Source organism: Habropoda laboriosa, unplaced genomic scaffold, assembly GCF_001263275.1.
Source record: "Habropoda laboriosa isolate 0110345459 unplaced genomic scaffold, ASM126327v1 scaffold41, whole genome shotgun sequence".
Classification (NCBI taxonomy): Eukaryota; Metazoa; Arthropoda; class Insecta; order Hymenoptera; family Apidae; genus Habropoda; species Habropoda laboriosa.
In genome coordinates this window covers 950,490-973,040 of record NW_017100164.1, presented here as the reverse complement: position 1 = coordinate 973,040, position 22,551 = coordinate 950,490, and the positions used below count along the sequence as shown (strand labels likewise).

Below are 22,551 nucleotides of genomic sequence, written 5' to 3'. Positions count from 1 at the left end.
GTGTAAACATTTCATTTCACAGAAGGTTCTGTTGTTATTTAATTTATGTATTATTGTTTGGTTTAATGCTGCGGAAACTTGGCGATTGAAATTTGAATTAGAAATGTAAATTTGTGGAGAGTTGATGCTGCGACGAGTAATTTTATCGAGTTTGAACGTGTTAAATTTTCGTTGAAAATATAAATTTAATTATTTGAGAAATAATTAACGCAGGTAACGAAGTTACCAGAGGTAGATTGATTAAGAGTGATAATAAAAATGCCGCCACGTTCGATTTCTTTTTTATCTTTGAAAATCAATAATACGACGAGTTCGTAACTGTTGCAATTCAATTAACTTCTTCCTCTTAATTACGATGAACAGTAACGAGAAAAACTGATTAATGAAGTAATTAATCGATGTTCATCGGAACGTATTGAAAAAAAGTACCTCGTCATTTCTGACTGACCCAGTTTCACTAAAAACACATCGCCTGACACACTTTATCTACCGAATCGTCGCTGAATTGAAACTTTGCGAGAAAGCTTGGGAATTATTCCTTTGTTGTACAGTGATCGACTTACTTGAAATCCTTTTAATTAAGTATATTACGTATAGAAAATTTATGAAAAAAAATTATTCCTACAGGCTTAAGAATGATTCATCAATTTCCTAATCCTTCCACTATAATCTTTCACAGAAAAGTATCTTCACTATGAAAAATCAATATTTCTTGTAATTTTTAAATCTTTTTTCTCCAACTTTTCACTTATTTTCGCTAATATTTATATTCAGGATGTAATCCGGATAATTTTAGTATTCGCTAATTTTTATTTTCTCCTGCAAAATATATCGAATATAAAAAATTCACTAGCTTCTTAATTTGCAACAGTCTGTCTCCAGTCTCTGTTCAAAAAACCATTCATTATCAACAAAAAGCACATAATTCTCTAATCTCCAAAATTTTCCTTCCACCAAAGAGCAAAATGAAGGGAAGTAATCAGCAACAGGATAGAACAAAATTCGCAACTTAAACCGATGCAACAGAGTACAATCCCAAAAACAGCTCCTTAACCCTTTCACTGCCTCAGATTTTAGCGCGCAAAGCGTTTTACAAAAATTAAAAATTGACGTTTTCAGATTTCTTCGACTAAATTAAAATAAAAGTGCTTAGATGTCAAAAATACAGGTGAAAGTAGAAATTTTCTAGCCAGCAGCAGTGAAAGGGCTAAGAAGCCCCCCGGAAAATCCACTCTACGTCGCATCCAAGGAAGAAAAAATGATCGAACGTCGACCGGAAGTTATCGCGCGGTCCTCACCAATAATTCGGTGGCCAGTAGGTTTGCCAATATCGCGACTCCCGTTCCTATTTGAATCTAGAAGAGGGAGTGTGTGCACCGGGTGCTATCGAAAGTTGACACGCGTGTATTCTCGCACAGGAGCCCGGACAACTGATGTACCCCGGCATTCACAACGTGCGCTACATCGCTTCCGATGCAGCCGGAAATCGAGCCGAATGCCATTTCTCGATACACGTACGAGGTAAATTTACGTAATGTGAGGGAATGCTGCGACGGGACAATCGATGATATCGAGCTACGACGACGTACGGCGAATATTTTCGCCGTCCCGAGTTTGCCGACGTAGCGAGTGGGTCAACCTGTTAGCGATGATAAGCTGTTACGATCGCCGTTTTCGTGCTTTTATTGGGTAATTTGAAATTTCGAATTTTTAATTGTTCTCCAAGTGATTACTCGAGGGGTGAAAAATTGTTCGTGCTAACGTAAAGTTTGTACAGTTCTTGGTAAGTTACTGTTGGAGAATTTGAGGTTCTGTTTGGGTCAATTTAGAAAACGACTTTCATTCTTGCCTAAAAAATTCGACATTTTGCATTACAGGACTTAATAATATTATAGAGTGGATGAATTTTGGATTAAGTGGATTGTAAGTGACGGAGAGAATGCTACTCTTATTTTAGTCGATTAATTTTGTTCAGAAAATCCACGACAGAAAATGTTTCAATATCGTTGTTATTTTTATTATTAGTTATTATATCAATTATATCAGTTACTATTTATGGTTCATCAGGCGGCTGAGAACGGAGTGCTGGCACACCTAATTTCAGATCTCGTTATTTAACTAAAATTTAAAAAAATTATAGAATTCTCTAAAATTTGGCTAAATGAAAAATGTTACATTTCAAATCACCAGAAGACACTTACTTTTCGTTAATCATAAAATTCTAGGATATTCGCTATTCCTTCGTTCTACTCAGAAAAATGGACCAAATATAAACATTGTTTAAAAAACAACCTCTTACAAGAATTATCCACAGTATTTTCTCTATTAAGCACTCTTTTCGTAAAATCAATAAAGATCTCCCAGCGGTGGGATATTTTAATCAACTCGAGCCGCGGTGTAATGGTTTAATAGATTCAACGGAGGCGATTCTCCTATTAAAATTTCCGAATAGACCGACCGCCTAATCGACGAAGTCGGTGTCCCGATAAGAAAAGAATTATGCTTTCGCCGGGATCCGCCGGAATTTTCGTCCTCGATAGCATCGATTGGCCGCGATAGAAAACGATTAATCGAACTTATCTGGTGTCCCGTACATTTTCAGAATCCGAGCGTCGCCGAGATTCCGAGGTGAGCTGAAAAGGAGAGCCGCGGTTGGCCGGGGTTTCGTGCAATCCGAATGGCTTTCTGATACGATGAAATCCTGGGCTGGCTCCTCTTTCATCCAGAAACATAACTTTGTTTTTGTTCATTCAACGCCATTTTCAGCCCTACTCCTACTTCTTTTCAAGCATGTCGAGGCATTCATGTTGCATGCTATTGCACGTTATCCTATTCAGTTTTTATTAGGTGGTTGCTTAGGCCGGTTTCGTAACTGCCGAGGTTTTTCAGAATTTCGTTCTTGAATTTGCTAACAGATGAAACACTTGTTACGCGTCTATTTAAAGGGAGGAGTTAAGGAGAAGCGAAGGAAAGTGAAGGTTAGAGTTAATTAAAGACATGTGCCGTTCAATTGGTGGAATAATTGACGAATCACCGGGATTGGTAGTTGTGAAATTGGCCATTTTATGTGCAACGACTTTGTACAGTTCAGAGACTCTTTTTGGGGAAAAGAATTCTGCGTCTGAGAAATTTCGTTATCCACTTTATCCAGTTTTCAGTTACAAAATTCTCTACTAATATCGCATACAGAATTCTATCTTATTTTAAAATTCGAAATACGCGCAAATCTACAGGTGTCCCATTTCCCCGAAAATCGTATACTGTTCTATTGTCACTTTTCACATTTCAGAATTTATTTTCCGGAAGAAAAATTTCGTTATCCACTTTGTCCAATTTTCAATTACAAAATTCTCTACTAACGTTGCACACAGAATTGTATCTTCCTATTTTCCCGAAAAATCGTAAACTTATTCAGAGGAGAAGCTCGAGTGGTTGATTCTCCACGAGGGTACATATCTGAATTCGTCGTCGTTGCATAATTCGACGGTGACGAATACAAGCGCGTCCCACTGGAAATCCGTATCCATCGCGTGATCCTGTCTTCGTTGCCTTTTTCTCTCTATCCATCTCTGTCTCTCTCTTTCTCTCTTCTGCTTCCCAAGGCAGGAAGAAAAATTCCGGAAAATGCCGGAGATAGCGGTGCGGTTGCATGTTTCGAAAGTGTTCTACCCCGGGAGAAAATTTCAAAACGCTTCCTACGTTTACTTAGTTTATCACGCGATTTACGCGAGAGGATTTTCTGGCCGAGCTGACAGACAACTTTATAGCCGTTCCACGAGTTTTTCTCCCCGGGAAACCGATAGCTTCTTGTAATGGAAATAGCTGTTCCAGGTTGTAAAGGCAAGGAGAAAACTTGATAACCCGCAAATTTCACGTCATTTTTATTTTCTTACTCTTTTTTTTTTCTCCTCCTTTCCAGCTGAATAGCTGCGTATTGCGATGATTGAATAACGGCCGAGTTTCGTCAATTTTTTTTTTTTTAATTTCACTTTATCGGGTATTAAATTCACCGGATAAGATCGACGAAGAGGAGAATTTTTAATATAGATTTTTTAGAGTTGTGCAGTATTGTGCGAGTTTTATTTTCTGCAAAATGCTGATCGGATGAAAAATATTTCTCTGTCTCTTTATGTTGCTTATTCCTCATTTTATTGCGCGCTAATTTCACCGAGCAAGCTTATCGACGAAAAAAATCTTCCGCATACAGTATTTTTGGCAAAATATTAATTTTGCTAAGCAAACCTATTAAAAAAAATACACTATAAATTTAAAGTGTCTTATTATATTTGTGACAAAAGATGTACTATAGATTTAAAGTACGTATAAAACTTCTACATCTATTTTTTTCTTTTTTCAAAAAATTCCAGTTTCTTTAAATCTTTTTTTATTGTTCACTTTATCAAAGAAACTTTCTACCAAACAGCGTTTCAAACGTAACATTGCATACGTTACATCGTTGATGGATTAGAATTTCGCAATAAGCTGATAAATTTCTTTTTCGATTTTCTTTCCGCTTGTCCGCCTTGTTCCCCCTTATTTTCGTTCGTCAACGGGGAAACGTAGTTTTTCCATCGAGTAATTGCCAGCAACGCGGCGCAGAGAAAACAGACAACTGATTCGCGATTTAATCAGTCGACATCGGTGAGATCGTTTTATTAATGCAGCAGCATCCCCCGTTAATTGGAAATCAATTAACCCACCTGTCGATTATTCGAATACCTATTAATTAAACTTCCGATCATCTGCATGCATAATAACCGTGGCATTATTGGCATAATTGGCCTATCATCGAATTGGTAAATCGCGTTAATCCTGTCGTCGCTGGATGACGTTAATTAGCGTCCTTATCGAACGTCTCCTTTCTTGGTCCCGCCTTTTTCTCCTTCTGTATATTTTAACCAACTTCAACTATTAGCATATTACGATGCACGTTGTATAATGCACAAGCACAGCTGCACGATTCCTTCGAAATAATATTAACAATCGTTTGTCAATTCAGATCGATCAATGGTGTTTCAGTAGTAATGAAAATTGGGCATAATTTACGTGATTTAGGTAGAGTGAATAGCATAGTTTTCGCTTAATGCTATTTTTTATTTACCGTTAATTTATACGTTTCAGTGGTCGTAGATTCTTCTAACAAGGAGACATACCAAAATGATGATCGTTTATTTTAACGAAATTTTGCTATGCGGTAAATCTCGAAAAAGAATATTCGACACGTATTTTTTTTTATATCGGCAACAGTCCACGCTAAAGAAGCGCGAACCGCCCTCAAAGTTGGAGATAGTAAATGTATTTGCTCTAATATCTCGAAAACTATTAAAAATAGAAAAACAGTGCAAACTTAGGAATTTCGTATTTTCCAGTAATAAATTTGAAAAATGGAAAATATATTTATTACCCCCATTTTCAAAGGTTTCTCACCCTTTCGATATGGACAATTGCCAATAAAAAAGTACGTATCGAATATTTTTTTAAAAGCTACAATATACCAAAGTTTCGATGATTATCACTTGGAGGTGTTCCCTTCTAACCACCACATCACCCAATCGACTCGTTATTCAACCTCAAGCTAACCCGTTAATCATCGTTACCATCGTCACTCTTATCGTTAAATACGAACGATTCATACTTTCTCCTATACGATCGTTCACCTGAATCTCAATAAAAGAAAAAGAAAGAACGCTCGTCGTTAGATTTTGCCGTGTTAAAACGGCGTATGTACACGCTTAAATCAGAGCCGTTCCCGTACGGTACAATCAGCGGGATCCAATCTGAAAGCTGGTGCTTACACTTGTTTCGCCATTTAGCCGCGGTACTATAGAAGAAGGATGCTGATGTGTCCCGGTAGACCACCCCAGCCGATACCATCCACCGGTTACGGGGTGAGTGAACGCGCGATTTCTTTGTTCGAAACAGAACCGTTCCTCGCATGTGAGAAAGAGAAACACACCGGTGTCCCCTGTATCCTAATTCGATTTTCAGTGGCAGATACCGAGCGGATGTTATCTGAGGTACACGAGAATCTTCTCTGGGGCGTATGCTGTTCAGAACTATCGGGGACAGGGGCAGAACGGTTATCAAGAGGCGAGAGCGGCTTATCACGAAGTTCATCCCATTCACGGGAGCCAAGGTCAATCTCAACTACCCGCTTCGTATCCCCTCGGAGACTGTAAGTTTCTACACGTTTCTCTACCAGCTTCTCGTTTCTAATATCACTCGCGCCTTGTTGCCTGGGCTGTTCGCAGTATCAAGCCGTGATTGCGTGCAATTTCGCTGCGAATGTTTTTTTTTTGTTTTTGTGTGTGTTTTGGGAGTTCAGCTTTTGCACGATTTTTAGTTTACTTTTTAGGATAGCTTCGTTGCTTTTCGAGTGTGTTGGGAAATTTGAATTTTGCGATGTTTCTTGTTCGTTTGGACTTGAAAATCAATATTGCGATGTAATTTTTGAGAAAGTAAAGAGAGAAATAATTTGGAATCAAATGAAATTCTTTGCTTCACCAATATCGTCAGTTAAATGACACGAGCAATTTTTTGAATGGATAAACGGAGAATATTTAATTATGTATAGCCATATACGTGAAATCATAGCAATCTAAATAATCGTTATCAATATGCTAAAAAGAAAGGTCAATTTGTTTACTTCATCGCACCAAATTTTTTCAATGGAAAGGCGGAGAATATAAGTACGTACGCGAAATCATAATAATTTATCTAAATAATTATTAGCAGCAATTGTTATCAATATACTAGAAAAGAATAGCTAACTTCTAATAACTCTCGAAAAATCTCAATTATTTTTCTACGTGTACATCATCTCATTTGGAAGTTTCTAGGACGAAAAGATTAATAATAAATCCGGCGGTCACTTTTTCACCGGAAATAATCGCCGCGTGAAATTTTCCATTCGACTGTTTCGAATCGCGTACTCGTGCGTACATTTCGCATAGGAGTAAACGAATTTAACTAATTTCGTCCGATTAAGAAAACGGATCGACACGATATTCTCCAAGCTGTTTCTCCTCGTTGGAAAAACCAAAAGCGTGTACGATCGATTAATTTTGAAAATTTCTCGTCCACGTGAAAAACACACCGTCCCGCGGGAAATAATAGGAAGGTTGACTTTTAAGGGAATTTTTCCCTCACGATTGTTATCGCGGACATATTTTAGCCGCGAGGGCGAAACAAAGTGGCGGACGGAACGACGCCATTTGTGGTCGTAGCATGCACGATGGTGGAAAAATTAGTATCATTCGCGATTTACGCGACAAAGTGGCGACTCGTACGAGCCTTCGGGGAACACTACTGGCTGTCGCAGAGAAATAGCGTCGTTTTTGTTCGAGAGATCAAGAGGACACGTTCTACATGGTCGTTTATTGTCATTTTACTACGAAATTGTTTCGTCTATTGTTACTTCATTAATGGCCGTCGTTTAAAGTAAACGCAAAGTGCATTTGGATTACTTCGAATTATACGGAGCGAGGCAAGAAGCGTATTTCTTTAAGTTAGCAAATCACACTTATTCGGAAAATGTGCGAATTATTTTGCAGACCAAATGGAACGCAAAAATAATTTTTAAGAAGCTTATTCCTTTAAGTTAGCGAATTAAATTTATTCGTGAAATGTGCGAATTATTTTGCAGACCAAATGGAACGCAAAAATAATTTTTAAGAAGCTTATTCCTTTAAGTTAGCGAATTAAATTTAATCGGAAAATGTGCGAATTATTTTGCAGACCAAATGGAACGCAAAAATAATTTTTAAGAAGCTTATTCCTTTAAGTTAGCGAATTAAATTTATTCGTAAAATGTGCGAATTATTTTGCAGACCAAATGGAACGCAAAAATAATTTTGGAAAAGCTTATTTCTTTAAGTTAGCGAATTAAATTTATTCGTGAAATGTGCGAATTATTTTGCAGACTAAATGGAACATAAAAATAATTTTTAAGAAGCTTATTCCTTTAAGTTAGCGAATTAAATTTATTCGTGAAATGTGCGAATTATTTTGCAGACCAAATGGAACGCAAAAATAATTTTGAAGAAGCTTATTTCTTTAAGTTAGCGAATCACATTTATTCGGAAAATGTGCGAATTATTTTGCAGACCAAATGGAACGTAAAAATAATTTTGGAAAAGCATATTTCTTTAAGTTAGCGAATTAAATTTATTCGTGAAATGTGCGAATTATTTTGCAGACTAAATGGAACGCAAAAATAATTTTGAAGAAGCTTATTCCTTTAAGTTAGCGAATCACATTTATTCGGAAAATGTGCGAATTATTTTGCAGACCAAATGGAACGCAAAAATAATTTTGGAAAAGCTTATTTCTTTAAGTTAGCGAATTAAATTTATTCGTGAAATGTGCGAATTATTTTGCAGACTAAATGGAACGCAAAAATAATTTTGAAGAAGCTTATTCCTTTAAGTTAGCGAATCACATTTATTCGGAAAATGTGCGAATTATTTTGCAGACCAAATGGAACGCAAAAATAATTTTGGAAAAGCTTATTTCTTTAAGTTAGCGAATTAAATTTATTCGTGAAATGTGCGAATTATTTTGCAGACTAAATGGAACGCAAAAATAATTTTGAAGAAGCTTATTCCTTTAAGTTAGCGAATCACATTTATTCGGAAAATGTGCGAATTATTTTGCAGACCAAATGGAACGCAAAAATAATTTTGGAAAAGCTTATTTCTTTAAGTTAGCGAATTAAATTTATTCGTGAAATGTGCGAATTATTTTGCAGACTAAATGGAACGCAAAAATAATTTTGAAGAAGCTTATTCCTTTAAGTTAGCGAATCACATTTATTCGGAAAATGTGCGAATTATTTTGCAGACCAAATGGAACGCAAAAATAATTTTGGAAAAGCTTATTTCTTTAAGTTAGCGAATTAAATTTATTCGTGAAATGTGCGAATTATTTTGCAGACTAAATGGAACGCAAAAATAATTTTGAAGAAGCTTATTCCTTTAAGTTAGCGAATCACATTTATTCGGAAAATGTGCGAATTATTTTGCAGACCAAATGGAACGCAAAAATAATTTTGGAAAAGCTTATTTCTTTAAGTTAGCGAATTAAATTTATTCGTGAAATGTGCGAATTACTTTACAGATCAAACGGAACGATATTAAATTTATAAATTTTATTGTGAAAGATTTATGTAGTACTTATCTTGTATTTGTATTTTTGAATACTTTTTAGACTTTAACCATTTCCATAACTCGGTAAGTAATAACTTCAGCGAAAATTGTTTTAGATGAATGTTGTAATATGGTGTTCGCATGATTTTTTCTTATCATTCCATCTTCCAAAATTTCGAGGTAATTTTCAATTTTTTAAGAGAAAATTAAATTTCTACTTTCATAACGATACTTACGGATAATATTGAAATAAATTCAGCGATGTGTATTGAAATAACCGTTGAACGGCTGTTGAAGAAATGCAGCGAAATTTAACTGATTCAGTTACATATCTGGTAGCGCCAGTTAAATTTCGATGTGAAAAATACGAATGGAATAAATTGGAATTATGCGGCCCCTTTGGAACCGTGCAACATGCTTCTGAACCAATTTTCGCTAAAGTCGTTACTTACAGAGTTATCGAAGTGGTTACAGTTGCTGCTTCACTCTTTGTAATGAGAAATATATTACAGCACAGAATTTGAAAAATAATCGAAAATAAAAGATAAATACTACATAAATTTCTCGCAATAAAAATCCATAAATTTAGCATCGTTCCATTTGATCTGCAAAATTATTCATACTTTTTATCGATGAATTTCAATCATTAACCTAAACAAATATGCTTCTTCAAAATTATTTTTACGCTCCATTTGATCTACAAAATTATTCGTACATTTCGCGAATAAATTTTATTCGTTAAACTTGAAGAATTACGCCTCTGAGACGCCATTTTTACGTTCCATTTGATCCGCAAAATTTATTTATACATTTCACTCTTCTTCAAACGTTGTTCTTAATTTCTCCATATTTTAATTAAAATGAAAGAGAAAAAGTGTGACATTTATCATATATTGTCAACAATCACAATAGAAGAAAATCTCGTAATATCGACCTGTTGCAATCTTCGTTAATTCCCTCGGAATATCCGAGAAATGAGTTAAACGAGACTGTTCATAAACGTCTCTGTCGTTAATAAAATAAGCTATCGTACAATCCCTGCACGGATATACCATTGAAACTCTCTTTAACTTGCAAACGTGTCTCTCCGGGGATACAGGTCACAAAGCTCCCATTGGAATTTCAAATGAGGCATCGCTCATTGTATCACGGGAGATTCGATGAGCCGACAATTCCGACAATTTTTTTTCTCCACCTGAATATTTCTCTCTTTAACGAACGCAAACCATTTCCTCGCCCGCCTTTCTTTCCCTCCCTCACTCTCTCTCTCTCTGCTTCCTTCTCCATTTTCTTTCTCGTGTCGCGTTTAAAATCAGTTTCAGGGCTGATTTGATCGGGTACTGAAATCGTTGGAGGGGAAATGATTTTCTCCCGTTTTAATGTAGTTTTCACAAACTCGACGACGATTCTGTCTAGCTATTCGTCGTCGAACCCTCTTCACTCCTCCTACAAGTTGGTGACCACCATCTTGGCCCAGTTCGGGATTGAAAAATGCAGATAGTTGAAGCGTGCTCTTGGGACGAGCTCCGCTTGACGATGCAAAAATGCGTTCCTTTGCAACGGAGCTGCTTTCAATTCTCGATCTTCAGCAAAAACCATTCGTCTCCGACGGTCCCCGGTACCTCCCTGTCCCTATCGATCCACTTTTTCTGCGTTTCATTTGGTAATATTTCTTCGCGACTTTGGAACGCTGTTCTTTGGAAACATTTTTTTTTCTTCAAAAGTGTTCGGTCCCGAGCACCGCGACGCAGGGACCGGCAGGACGAGGGCGTAGCCGAGCCGCATGGCATCGGCGGAACCGTTTTACAATGTCGCGATAAGGCCTTCGACAAAGGGATCCCGCGAGGAACCGAAGCGGGACCGCGGTTGCCGAGGCGAGGAGGGCTCGAGTGTTTCTTCGCTCGAGGGGACTCGTGTTGGGTCCTGCGCGAAGCGGGACCGCGGTTGCCGAGGCGAGAGGGCTCGAGTGTTTCTTCGCTCGAGGGGACTCGTGTTGGGTCCTGTGTCGCATGGGCCGCCAAAAGCGACGATCGCTCGACGCCTTCCGTATCGCGTCGCACTTACCACCACCACGTCGGGTGTGGACGGCTCCGTGCTATGAAGCACGGAGGTTTTCACGCTCGAAGCGCATTTCTACTGAAAACACGCCTAAGAAATACAATAATTGTTTTAGTTCGAAAACGTGTTGATTTCTTTCCTATAATAAGACTCGCCCTGCCGCGAGTCAGCGTTTCCAAGCACCGAAGAGCTACGGCGTTTTGGGACGCTACAAAAAGTTTCATTCCTTTTCAGCGAGGGATTCTTTTGAAGTTGGAAGGACGTTGGGTAATTCCTCGTTTAACTATGTTTTGTTCGATTTAACCCCTTAACGCTCATGCCTGTGACTTTCACTGTTATCTTACACAATATTTTTTCATAATTTTCTTTCACTTTCCATATCTCGCTATATTTTCTATTCTATGGCAAAAATGTGAGTTACAGCACTGTAAATAAATGCGAAATTCATTTCTACACGCGTAGGAAGTAATTTAGAAAAAAATGAAATTGATTTTGGATCATCCAGGTGAGAAAAGTGTGAGCGTTAAAGCTGTAGGAGAGAATTAATTTGAAGGGGAAAAAATGATTATGGCAATTGGGATAAATTTTTGAAGGTGCCAGGAAATTTTTCAATTTGTGCTACAACAGAAGCTAAACTAAGACGAAGTTATTAAAAAAGAAAAATTAAAAATGAGCAAACTAAAAGGGAAGAAAGATTCCATCTCATTCTCTTATGGTAATTGCGAATTTAATGGTAACAGTACATTCACAGTTACGATTAACAGTACTGATTATGAAAATAATCGAAATTGAAGATCTGAGAAACTTGAATTTGTCACTAATTTCATATTGCAGTGATTTGCGTTATAATAATGTAGAACCATTTTTGCAAACTAGTCAGAAGTTAAATTTTCTAATAGAATTTATACATGTATGTGTGATGTTAAATAAAATTCAATTTATGTTACTTTAATTAGCAATTTTTACTTAATTTTTCATAAGGAATCATTCTCTGCAAGTTTTTGTGCTATATATACACTACCGGCCAAAAGTTTGGAATCACCGAGCATTGCAATTTACACAAAAATTTCCAGAAAATAGTCAGCGACTTTGAGAATTTTTTATCATTCGAATCAATTGATATGAGATAAAGTGATAAAACTTCAAATCTATAAAAAATTAGCAGCAGATTTAATTTTGAGGAAAAGTGGATTTCAAACTTTTGGCCGGTAGTGTATATCGATTCTATTAAAAAATTCAATTTCTGAACATTTCACAAAAATAGTTCCACATTATTAATAATGTAAATCGTTGCAAGAAGAAATAAACGATAAATCCGATTCTCCCAGATTATTAATTTAGACCATTTTCGTAATCAGCACTGTTCGTCGCAACTGTGAAAGCACGGTTATTATTAAATTCGTAACTACGATAAGCGAATAAGGCTGAAATATTGTAACACCGTAGATGAAACGATACAAAATGAAACTCGTACGTCTGAGTATTCGGTGTGCGCAAGAAGAGGAACGATTTCAGTAAAAATTGATTTACTACAGAATTCCATTTCGAGATTACTTTGACTTATCGTGGCATTATTTCATGGTCTTGATTTCACTTGCGGCACAATTTCCGGAAAATGTTTCCTCGCTGGCCGCAGACAACGCGATCTTTTATTTAGTATCGCGATACTCTCAAGCGGAATTAAAAAATAATTCCCCCGCGCGGAGATTTCTCTCTGTTCGAGTCTCCTCCGCTGATCTTTCTTCCGTTTTTTTCTTCTTTCTTTTTTTTTTACCCTCAACCTCTCTTCTCTTTACTTTCCGTCTTTGCTTCGCATTTTCTTCGTACTTCTTTTTTCTTATCGTTCTTTAAACAACAGCTGTGAACTTAGGCAGCAACAAGTTGTCTACTGATAATGTTAATGGACGGAAAAATGTAATAAAAGAGAATGAAGAAAATAGAATTATCACTAAAGGTATAATATTTCACGATATTCGATTTACAATTGAGAATTTTTACAATTATGAGGTACAAATGATTTTTAATTGGAAATCTCAGCTCTGAAAATATCAATGAAACTTTAATTGCAATTCTAGTGTGCAATATTAGAAGATTCGTTAAAAGTGCGAGGTCCATTCACACCTGTGTGAATGCAGCATACAATGAGTTATTATTTTAGGTTAGGACCAAACCTTAACCTCATTGTTGACGACCAATCAAGATATAACGTAGCAGTTTAATCAAAAATTCCACAGAAATCTTTTTACAATTAATTCAATATCACGAGTATACTGGTGAAACATACTAAATCAAAAAACAGTCGTTTTTCCTTAATGGTGAAGAAAAAACAAACAAAAATGACACCTTTATGTACGGATAACACACACTAAGTGATAACAAAACTAAAAGATGAAATCATTTATTAAATTAAGAAACTTAACTGATTTCCAATTTCTAAAAAACCATACATACTTTCTTGCAGGATTCTACCAGTACAAATATCTGCAAATATATTTCCATTATCTAACGCGCAAAATTTGAGTAAATAGCTCAGCCTCAATTGTAACCTCCAAAAATGCTTGAACAGGTAGATTATATATCTATAGCCAATAGGAAAATACCTCGCGATGACGTCTATCTAACGGGTGAAACGGAGTGTTTTCCGCGAACGATTCACATTCTGCCCCTCTCCACGGTAACATTCCATTTTTCCGCGCGAAAATCTGGCGAGAAACATCGAATAACACGCTCCCGCGTACACATACACTTGTACATACATACACACACACAGGCCAGTCAGCTGCGAAATGAAAGAGTGCGAAGCTATTGTGCATCGAGTGGTTCACCGACTACACTTGGCCGCTACGATACGCGCGAAACCATCGGCGCAGCTCGCGCATACCACGGCCACTTTCGCGGCCCCATTTTCGCTTTGCCGCCCCTTTCAGCGCTGATTTTTCACCAGTTCTCGCGCCACTCGATCGACGAACATGCTCAGAGCTCCTACACACCCGGTGCAACTCCTTGGAGAACGACGAGTTTCGTGTCACGCGAGCTTTCCGGTTGCTGGATTGTTGAACCTCGATACTGAAAGATTAAAAGGGTTCAAGGGAGATTTCGTGGATACTGGGTGTATGTTTTGTAGGAAATACTATTTCAAAGATGCTTAATATGATTTTTGTGGATACGGTAATTTATTGGATAAGATAGGTACCTATTTGAAGCATGTTGAGTAATTGTCTTCGAAAATTAACATTTATGGATATGTTAACGATAACGTGCGAATTTTCGTCAATCTGGAAACTTCCTAGGTAATGTGAACACTATTTGTACCTTTCAGTTGAAGTTGAAAAATAAAAATGCGTTCTACGCTTGAATTAGATAATGTGTAAATTAACTAATTAATATGACAACGTTCGAATATTATATTAAATACACAAAGATTGCCTAACGAGTATTTACATACCGTATTTTACTGTATGTATATTTACTATCAACAAGTTAGGTTATGTCTTAACGTTTTTTTGAACGTACACTATACTCTAGCTGTTAATGTAAACAGTAATTGGTTAAAGTGAGAAATAATACTTTCCTGGTATTTAACGACGTGATTCAGTTAACCTAACAACTAGGAAATGTTAACATATGTATATACATACGTAAACAAGCAAAATTTATGGTTTGGTTTAGTTGCCTTTTTCAGTCAATATGTATTGCAAGTAAAACTGTCGGTTGTACACGATACGTATAACACATAAACCAAGTAACAATTTAAAATTATACGTAACATATGAATTTACACTTGGGTCTGATTTCTACCAAGGAATAAAAATCTCAACATTTACTCCACCAATAATTCCTCCCTGTTCTATCTGTCCACATTAACATTATCCTCGTAAAAATAATTAAAAAGACCTTCCCGCTATATTTCACTGGCACAATCACAGTCCAACAAATAACCTCACAAACAATTCGTGTCTCGTGCACACGAGAAACCACACTTTAATCCGAAAACCCACTCGCACAATCCACCCACGGCAGCATGTCTTATTAAAAAAAATCAGACGTGATACACTCGACATTTTTCAACGATGTCAAGCGGGTATCCTGGATCCCATAATTTTTCACGGCGTGGCCGCGTCGACTTCGCCTCGAAGCGACAGATTACGCCGCGTTTCTCGTTACCGTCCGCCCTGAAGGCGTGTTTTTCAGCCGGCGATGTATGACTATACAATCAGACGCGATCGACCTATCGCGTCGGGCGGGAAAATTAAATTTCGTAAATGTTAGACCGGCGAGAAATCGACCTTTATCCCATCCTCTTATCCGTTCTCGATGCTTCCTCTGTCGTTTCCTACGCCACGATATAGCCTTCTGTAATTCGAACGGTAATTACGAATTAACGCGGACGCGCGCGCACGCTCGCAGACAGAAGCGGCGCGGTTAAATTAGCCCGTGGAGGTTTCGTCGAAATCGCCGACGGGAACGTGCCACTTGAACGACAATTTCGCAAGTAGCCCACGGCCGAGTAAATTCGAGGCAAATAAGATCGTGTAATTTCGTAGCTGACAAATTAGCGGCGATCGTTTCACGGATTCTTCGTTCGGTAGGACGGTCCGTGGCACGTGAGACGTTTGACAGAAGGTTGGATTGGTTAAATTGAATTATTCGATCCCGTTTTAGAACGATATAATTGCTGATGAGATTTGCTGCTTTCATTTATGCTTTAATCCTCCTTCTTATTGCTAATCGTGATCGAACCTAACCTCTCTTTTTTTCTTTGCTCGTGTGATACGAAATGTTGGATTTCTTATCATTCTCATAATTGAACGCTCAAGTAAATGTTTGTTTTTTCGTGTTTACTTAAGGTTCGTACAATTTTTGGGAAATTTGAGGTTAATGTTCGTTCGAATTAAAAAAATTATTTTTACTTCTTCCAAAAAATCCCACATCTCGTATTATCGAATCTCGAAGACTTTTTTTTTGTAACTTTTTAGCGGATGAAATGACGGAAATTTAATATTACAATTACTATTTCGGTTTAGTTTAGTTTCTTTTTATGCTTCGAATTTATCGAAAATGTTATTCTCGTTGTAAAATTCTTTCGTATCCTTTAGATTTTCCGTGTATGCTTTCAGAATTTTGTTCTCTATTATAACCATAAAATCAAGCAGTTATAAAACAGAATTTGTCCGAACAGTGGCTTTATATCGAACAGTATTTCTATGGTCTATAAAAGGACAGGATGTTGAAACAGGGTTACGTAGAAACACAGAAGGGTTATTGGGAGAGCATAGAGTGGAATTGAGAAGGTTAGCAGGATGAAATTTTGCAGGGAGCTGGAATGGAATTTTGAAAGACTGTAGAACAGGATTCTGACAGATTGTAGCGTGCAATTTTCCAGGAACGAAAGAGGAGAAATTGTAGAAGATCACGGAATTAAACTTTCGAAGAATATTCGAAACAGAAAATATACTTAAACCTTCTTTACACCCGTATTCATATTTAATTTCAATTGTTCCAACACTTTCAAACTAGAAATTAAAATAAAATTTCAAATTACACGTTACACATAAAAATAAAAGAAAAAATACCATAATATCCCTAATTTTTCATCAAACTGTAAAATGGCGCGTTTTATCTAAATTAAATTCTACGAAATTTTTATTAAAATACACGTTACACGTGAAAATAAGTTAAAAGAATACCGTAATTTTTTCGAATTTTTCATCAAACTGTAAAATGGCGCGTTTTATTTAAATTGAAAGGAATGATAAATGCTGTTTATTCGATCGCTTAATCATTCTGTCAACGACGAAGGCCGGTTACTTCCTTTTTATAATCCCAGCGGAAATTTTGATCCAAAAATTACGAACAGGATGGTGGATGAGGTTCTAAGGGAGGGCCGGTGAAATCAGGCCGTTCGCTTAGCGGCGGGGATTTCCCAGGTGGTACGCGACAGTAAAACTTAATTCCGTCCATTATTTAATTTCAGTTATTTGAATAACGCCAGCAACTTGAATTACTTAAATTGCTTAAATTACTGGCGAATAGCCACGACCAGCGAAACGGGAGACGGACTGAGAGAATGCGATTCGTTTAAAGCTCCGCTAAACGCGATTGTCCAAAGTCCTTGATTCTCTTCACCCGTTGGGTTTATCGGGCCAGAAAAGTTCAAGTATCAACTGTGTATATAATTGATAGCCTGGAAAACTGTTGACTCGTTTCGTATTATCCTATAAAATTACAACCTTTCGAGTAACCGTTCAAATCTTATAAGACTTTATTAAAGAGAAACCCTAACCTTTATTTTTTTTAAGTTCAAGTATCAACTGTGTGTATAAATTGATAACCTGCAAAATGGAAAATAGTTGACTCGTTTCGTGTTATCTTTAAAATTGCAGCCTTTGGAATAATAATTCAAATCTTGTAAGACTTATTGCTTTAATCTTAAGAGAGTGAACCAGCCTGAGGCTTCTAGAAATAGGAGAAAGGGGAATTTTTTTTCGTAGGTAACAACTAAATGAAAAGTTTCAATTTTTTCAGAGGATATACATACAGCCTTCAGTTATTTTCTCCAATTTTTAAAAAGTGAAAAACATCGTTTTTGTGAATTTTTTTAAAATTTCAATTATGCGTTGAAATATGATCATTTAAGTTATCAGACTTTGAATTTTTACGCGAAATGTGTAATTGTCTCTTAATTTCCAATGTTATTTGCCAATAGTATTATTGTAAAAGTATTATAAAATGATTCTTTCCACTATAATCGCAGAAATATTATGCAAAATAATTTAAACTGTGCTAATATGTTCACAACACGCTCTGCTCTTAAAATTACACATGCTCTAGCATAGAGAACATTTGTACCGTGCGGTCTTTTACGTTCAAAGGTCTGCGTATCCTTCTAAAATCTATTCACACCGTATTTCATTCAAATTCACTCGACTGTTTCGACGTTTGATATTCATATTCGTCACGCAAAAAAGTTCACTTTAAAAAAAAAAATTCGTAATTTCAGACGCAACTTAAGGATACGCGATAATTACCACTGTAATTAAATCGCAGTTAATCATTCTGTGTTGTTTTATCTCTTATCCTGTTTCTCCGTCATTTTTGCATTAATTTCAGTTCACGTTCGAGATACAAAGCGTAAATAAATTAAACACGTACACACATGAAAAAACAGTAAAATCGTGTGTCGTATTACTACAAAGGAGAAAGTCATGTATAACGTTTAATTTATGGTGTAGAATTTATTTCGAACGTAAAATAATCCTTCAGTCACGAACAAATGAAATTTCGTGTCGTGATGTTCCCTGGTTATAGCAAACGATGTAAACAAATACCAAAAATTGTGATTGCAGCGTAAACGTGATATACAGGGTGTTTAGAAAATATCTTAACACTTCTGTAAGACTAAGGAATTACTGGCGCTTAAAATAATTGATATTAAAATAACGTCGGTTCGTTCGTCGAATGACTACGTGCGATACTGTCTGGGCCGCTGCCCTTTCTCCCGTTTTTATATGGTTCTTTCGGCCGTTAGGACTGTAACCGTTCGCGTATCGTGTGAACTGACGATTTTTAGTGGAACGGCGGTCTGCGTCAATCTAATCACGCAAATCAATTTGGAGAAGAGTGGTTGGGTTAAAAATGTCTCGACAAGTTCTACACTTATCATCTAATTCAACTAGTTAAATTTTTAACAAAAAGAAATGGTGTATAGTTGTCGTTATCTGTGACGGACTTGTACTGAAATTATAGGTTAGGTTAGGTGGCGCTCGTGTTCTCTCGTGTTCTCTCGTGGCGCTCGTGTTCTCTCGTGTTCTCTCGTGGCGCTCGTGTTCTCTCGTGTTCTCTCGTGTTCTCTCGTGTTCTCTCGTGTTCCCTCGTTACTGAGAAATTGTGGTGATGGTTGAGCATATATTTGGTATGTCGGAGAGGGTGTGGTTGTAGGTGTGTTTCAAGTGGAGATGATGGTGGAGGTTGGCAAATTTTGACCTTTAGGATTGTGGGAGTGGAAGAAGTGAGCTGATGGTTGAAATATGTAAAGATGAATTATGGTTCGGTACCGGACAAGGACCCTGCAAGCCATGAACTGGGGGTGCAGCCTGCGTTCATCCTTGTCTAGGGCTCCCTGCGGCTCGGGTCCCGCGGTCGTTGTCTATGCGCGTCGCACAGCGCCTTACACTTCTATGGAGATATATTTTCTTTCTTTTTTTTTTTTTTGCAAAAAGGAAGACAATTCGCAGGATATATTAGCAATGGTGGTAAACAGGTAAATTTTTTAACGATACATTACGTTATCAGTCGTTAATTCTAACGTTACCTCCACATAAACGATTATACTGTAGGAGGTCAATGACCGGAGCTGGCCGATCATACGGTCGAGCTTGTTTTCTGGAAAAATCTGCGACACAAATAGGAAGGCCGTGGCCTTCCGACGTTCGTTGTTATTAAACAAGAGCGAGTGTGTTTTTGTAGCGAAGAGAGTGAGGGAGAGCGAACGCGGGTCGCGAAGACCATATAAATAGGAAAAGAATAGCGAGAGTGGTCCTTTTTCCCGCGAAGCGATAAAGCGTTAACAGTGTTGTTTATCATAATTATATTTCACAAATCTCTAACTACGCTTATGTATTCTGTTTCCTACAATATTTCCTCTAATCGTCCTGTATAATTATAGTAGAAAAGTAAACTTTTATAATAAACGCTACAAAACTGAGCGCGTAAATTAGAACGTTAGAAAAATCGAAAAACCGGCGTAACAAGGGTTTCTCGTAAATCCGCGTGCAACGCCATAAGCAACCAGCCGAAAATTCCACCGACCCCATGTTCACTGCGCGAACAAAAGCACCTTCACGGGTCCGGGGCGTGATTTCGCCGGAAGCGTGTGGGCAAGAAGAGGGTTAAGTAACGCGAACAATATAAAAACAAGCGAACTAGGGGAGGGACTGCTCTCTGCGACCGGTAATTAAAAGTCCCCGAAAATTTTATTCGTGCTGCAAGAGGAGGACGCGCACGACGACCTGTGTATATTTCCGCGAGATCACCGAGGCCGGGCGGGCGCCCGAAATGAACGTCGAATAAACGAGAAACAGGCGACACCGGCTGGATAATCCTTAACCTCGTTAGGGGGACTATTTCGACGCAATTTATGCAGCGTCAACTCGGTCGTTCGGCTGCTTTTAATGAAATTGCTAGATTTAACGTCGATGTGCCACGTCTTTGCTGTACTTTCTTCCTTTTTTTTTTTTTTTTTTTTTTTTTTTTTTTTTTTTTTTTTTTTTTTTTTTGGTTTTGTGATATCTAAATACGTGAAATCTGTAAGGTGTAAGTGTCGTTTGTTGGTGTTAGGAGATGCGTTGTGTTTGTACAGAGAGTATCGTGTGATTTGAATTACATCTTTCTTTTTAGCAAAATTAGCGTCTTGTGTTAGTGAAAATATGTGTTCTTGTTGGACTACGAGATTCTAAGCTGAATTATTTTCTGGGGAGATTTTAATAATTTAGTAGTGAGTTAAAGGATTTTATGTTAAATTTGTAACGACAAGGAGGCTTGCTTTTTAGTAGAATTCAGTAGATTTCAGTGGATTTTTCTCTGCGTCTTGCCGATGTTTTGTTTGATTGATTGCATAGCGACGTGCCTTCCTCGCGTATAAAAAAATAAAGAAGATTCATAATTAAAATAATATCTTTTAATTTATTACCATAATTCTAACAGATTTCACTAGATTTCAGTAGATTTTGGTAAATTCTGGTGGACTGCAGTAAAAGTATACTTCTCATTCAGCAATTGTCCTAGTACTCAATGAAAGTGTACACTATCGCTCCTAAGTATTTACCCATTCACCATTTTTTCTCTGTACAATGATACGATAAATTTTTCAAAAGAGGTTAAAACCTCGGATTGTTCCTCGAAAGCTGGTGAAAACAAAGTTGCTTAATGAAATGAAGAACATCCCAAACAAACAGGTCGGTAAATATTTAAAAAGCAGCAGCGTGTGTGTGGCCTTTTGATGAACCTGTTCAGTGGACTATTTGACATATTTTCAATATTCTAGAATTATTGATATTTATGCAGCGTTCTCGTTCGAAGTTTGTCAGTAGACTCTGTGGTTCAAAATACAAGCAAAATTATCATACGAACAGAAGAGGTGTATAAATTCCTCTTTAAATTATTTTGGCAAAAAAAAAGAAGAGAAAAAAAATGTAGAACAGAGAACACGATAATGCATTGATTGTAACAAAAGAATTACCTCAGTCTAAAAACGGACAATTTGAAATTCTGAAATTAGTAACTTTTCTAAAAAAAAATCGAGATCTCGTAAATGTTTATTCCAGCAAATAATCACGGTGAAATTAGCGAAACTAAGCTTTCCAAGAGCAGTACGCGCACATTATAAATTCCTGAAAAATATTTATAGCTTTCAATAGACAGTTGCATTGGTAAATGAGACGATACACATGCCAAGATATGTCAGAACGACTGAGAATAGATTGTAATACATTGTTTCGTTAAATAGATTTATCCTTCGTTTAACCCAAGCTATCGACCCCACTTACATTTATAGAGTGTCTTGATGTCTTACTAACAAGGAAACTTCGATAACCTGGAAATTTATACGAACTGTAAAAGCAGAATTTAATCGAATTCAGCGGTCGAATCTGTGAGACTAAAGTGTATGAAAATATTTGAACAACGGCTGTATTTCTTTCTCTTTTTACGTGAAGAACGCGATCGATTATGTTGGTCGAGTGACACGATCCAAAAATTTTCATGAAAAAGATGGAAATTAAAGAAAAAGTTCGAGAAAGCATCCCGCTCATGCGGAGAGGTGTAACGCTAATTAAATAGCTCGCATAGCACAACGGATTGTAAGAATAGATCAGCAAAAGGACAAAATGAAACGTGAAATTGAAGAACGTCGACGGTGATATAGACACAGGTTAGATTTAAATTGAATAGTAATTGTTCCACGTGTAGGCAAACTAGAATTTTCTATAGAAAGATCAGGTTGGTGGAAAGATATAATTACAATTTCACTTGATCTAAAAGAGCTAAAATCGAGAAACGGTTTAACTGGTTGAAATCGCAAATCCAATATCTAAATCTACGTTACGAATTTCGTGTCTCTTAAATAGAAGCTTAACGTAAATAAGTTGACCAGGAATTGTTACACTTTATCTGGATGGGAAAAGTACACAATTCATCTGGACCGATAAATTGCCCCTGTATCCATAAATGTTCCTTTTATTGCTTATTCGGGGAGCAGGAAATGGAGCTGCGACGAGCAAACATCAAACGACCCCGGCAATCTAAACATTTTCCTTGGATCTGCATACATTTTCAGAGAACAAAAAAAAAG

General features: G+C 37.0%; 1 protein-coding gene across 1 annotated transcript in view; it reads left to right on the top strand.

Moving 5' to 3' along the window:
- LOC108578540 (fibrillin-1-like) overlaps window positions 1-22,551 on the top strand; it is a 141,272-nt gene that overhangs the window by 91,773 nt on the left and 26,948 nt on the right. The window contains exons 19-22 of the mRNA XM_017941899.1: window positions 1,419-1,521; window positions 2,603-2,628; window positions 5,814-5,888; window positions 5,989-6,175. Coding sequence (XP_017797388.1) covers window positions 1,419-1,521; window positions 2,603-2,628; window positions 5,814-5,888; window positions 5,989-6,175 — 391 coding nt within the window. The remainder of the gene's footprint in view (window positions 1-1,418; window positions 1,522-2,602; window positions 2,629-5,813; window positions 5,889-5,988; window positions 6,176-22,551) is intronic.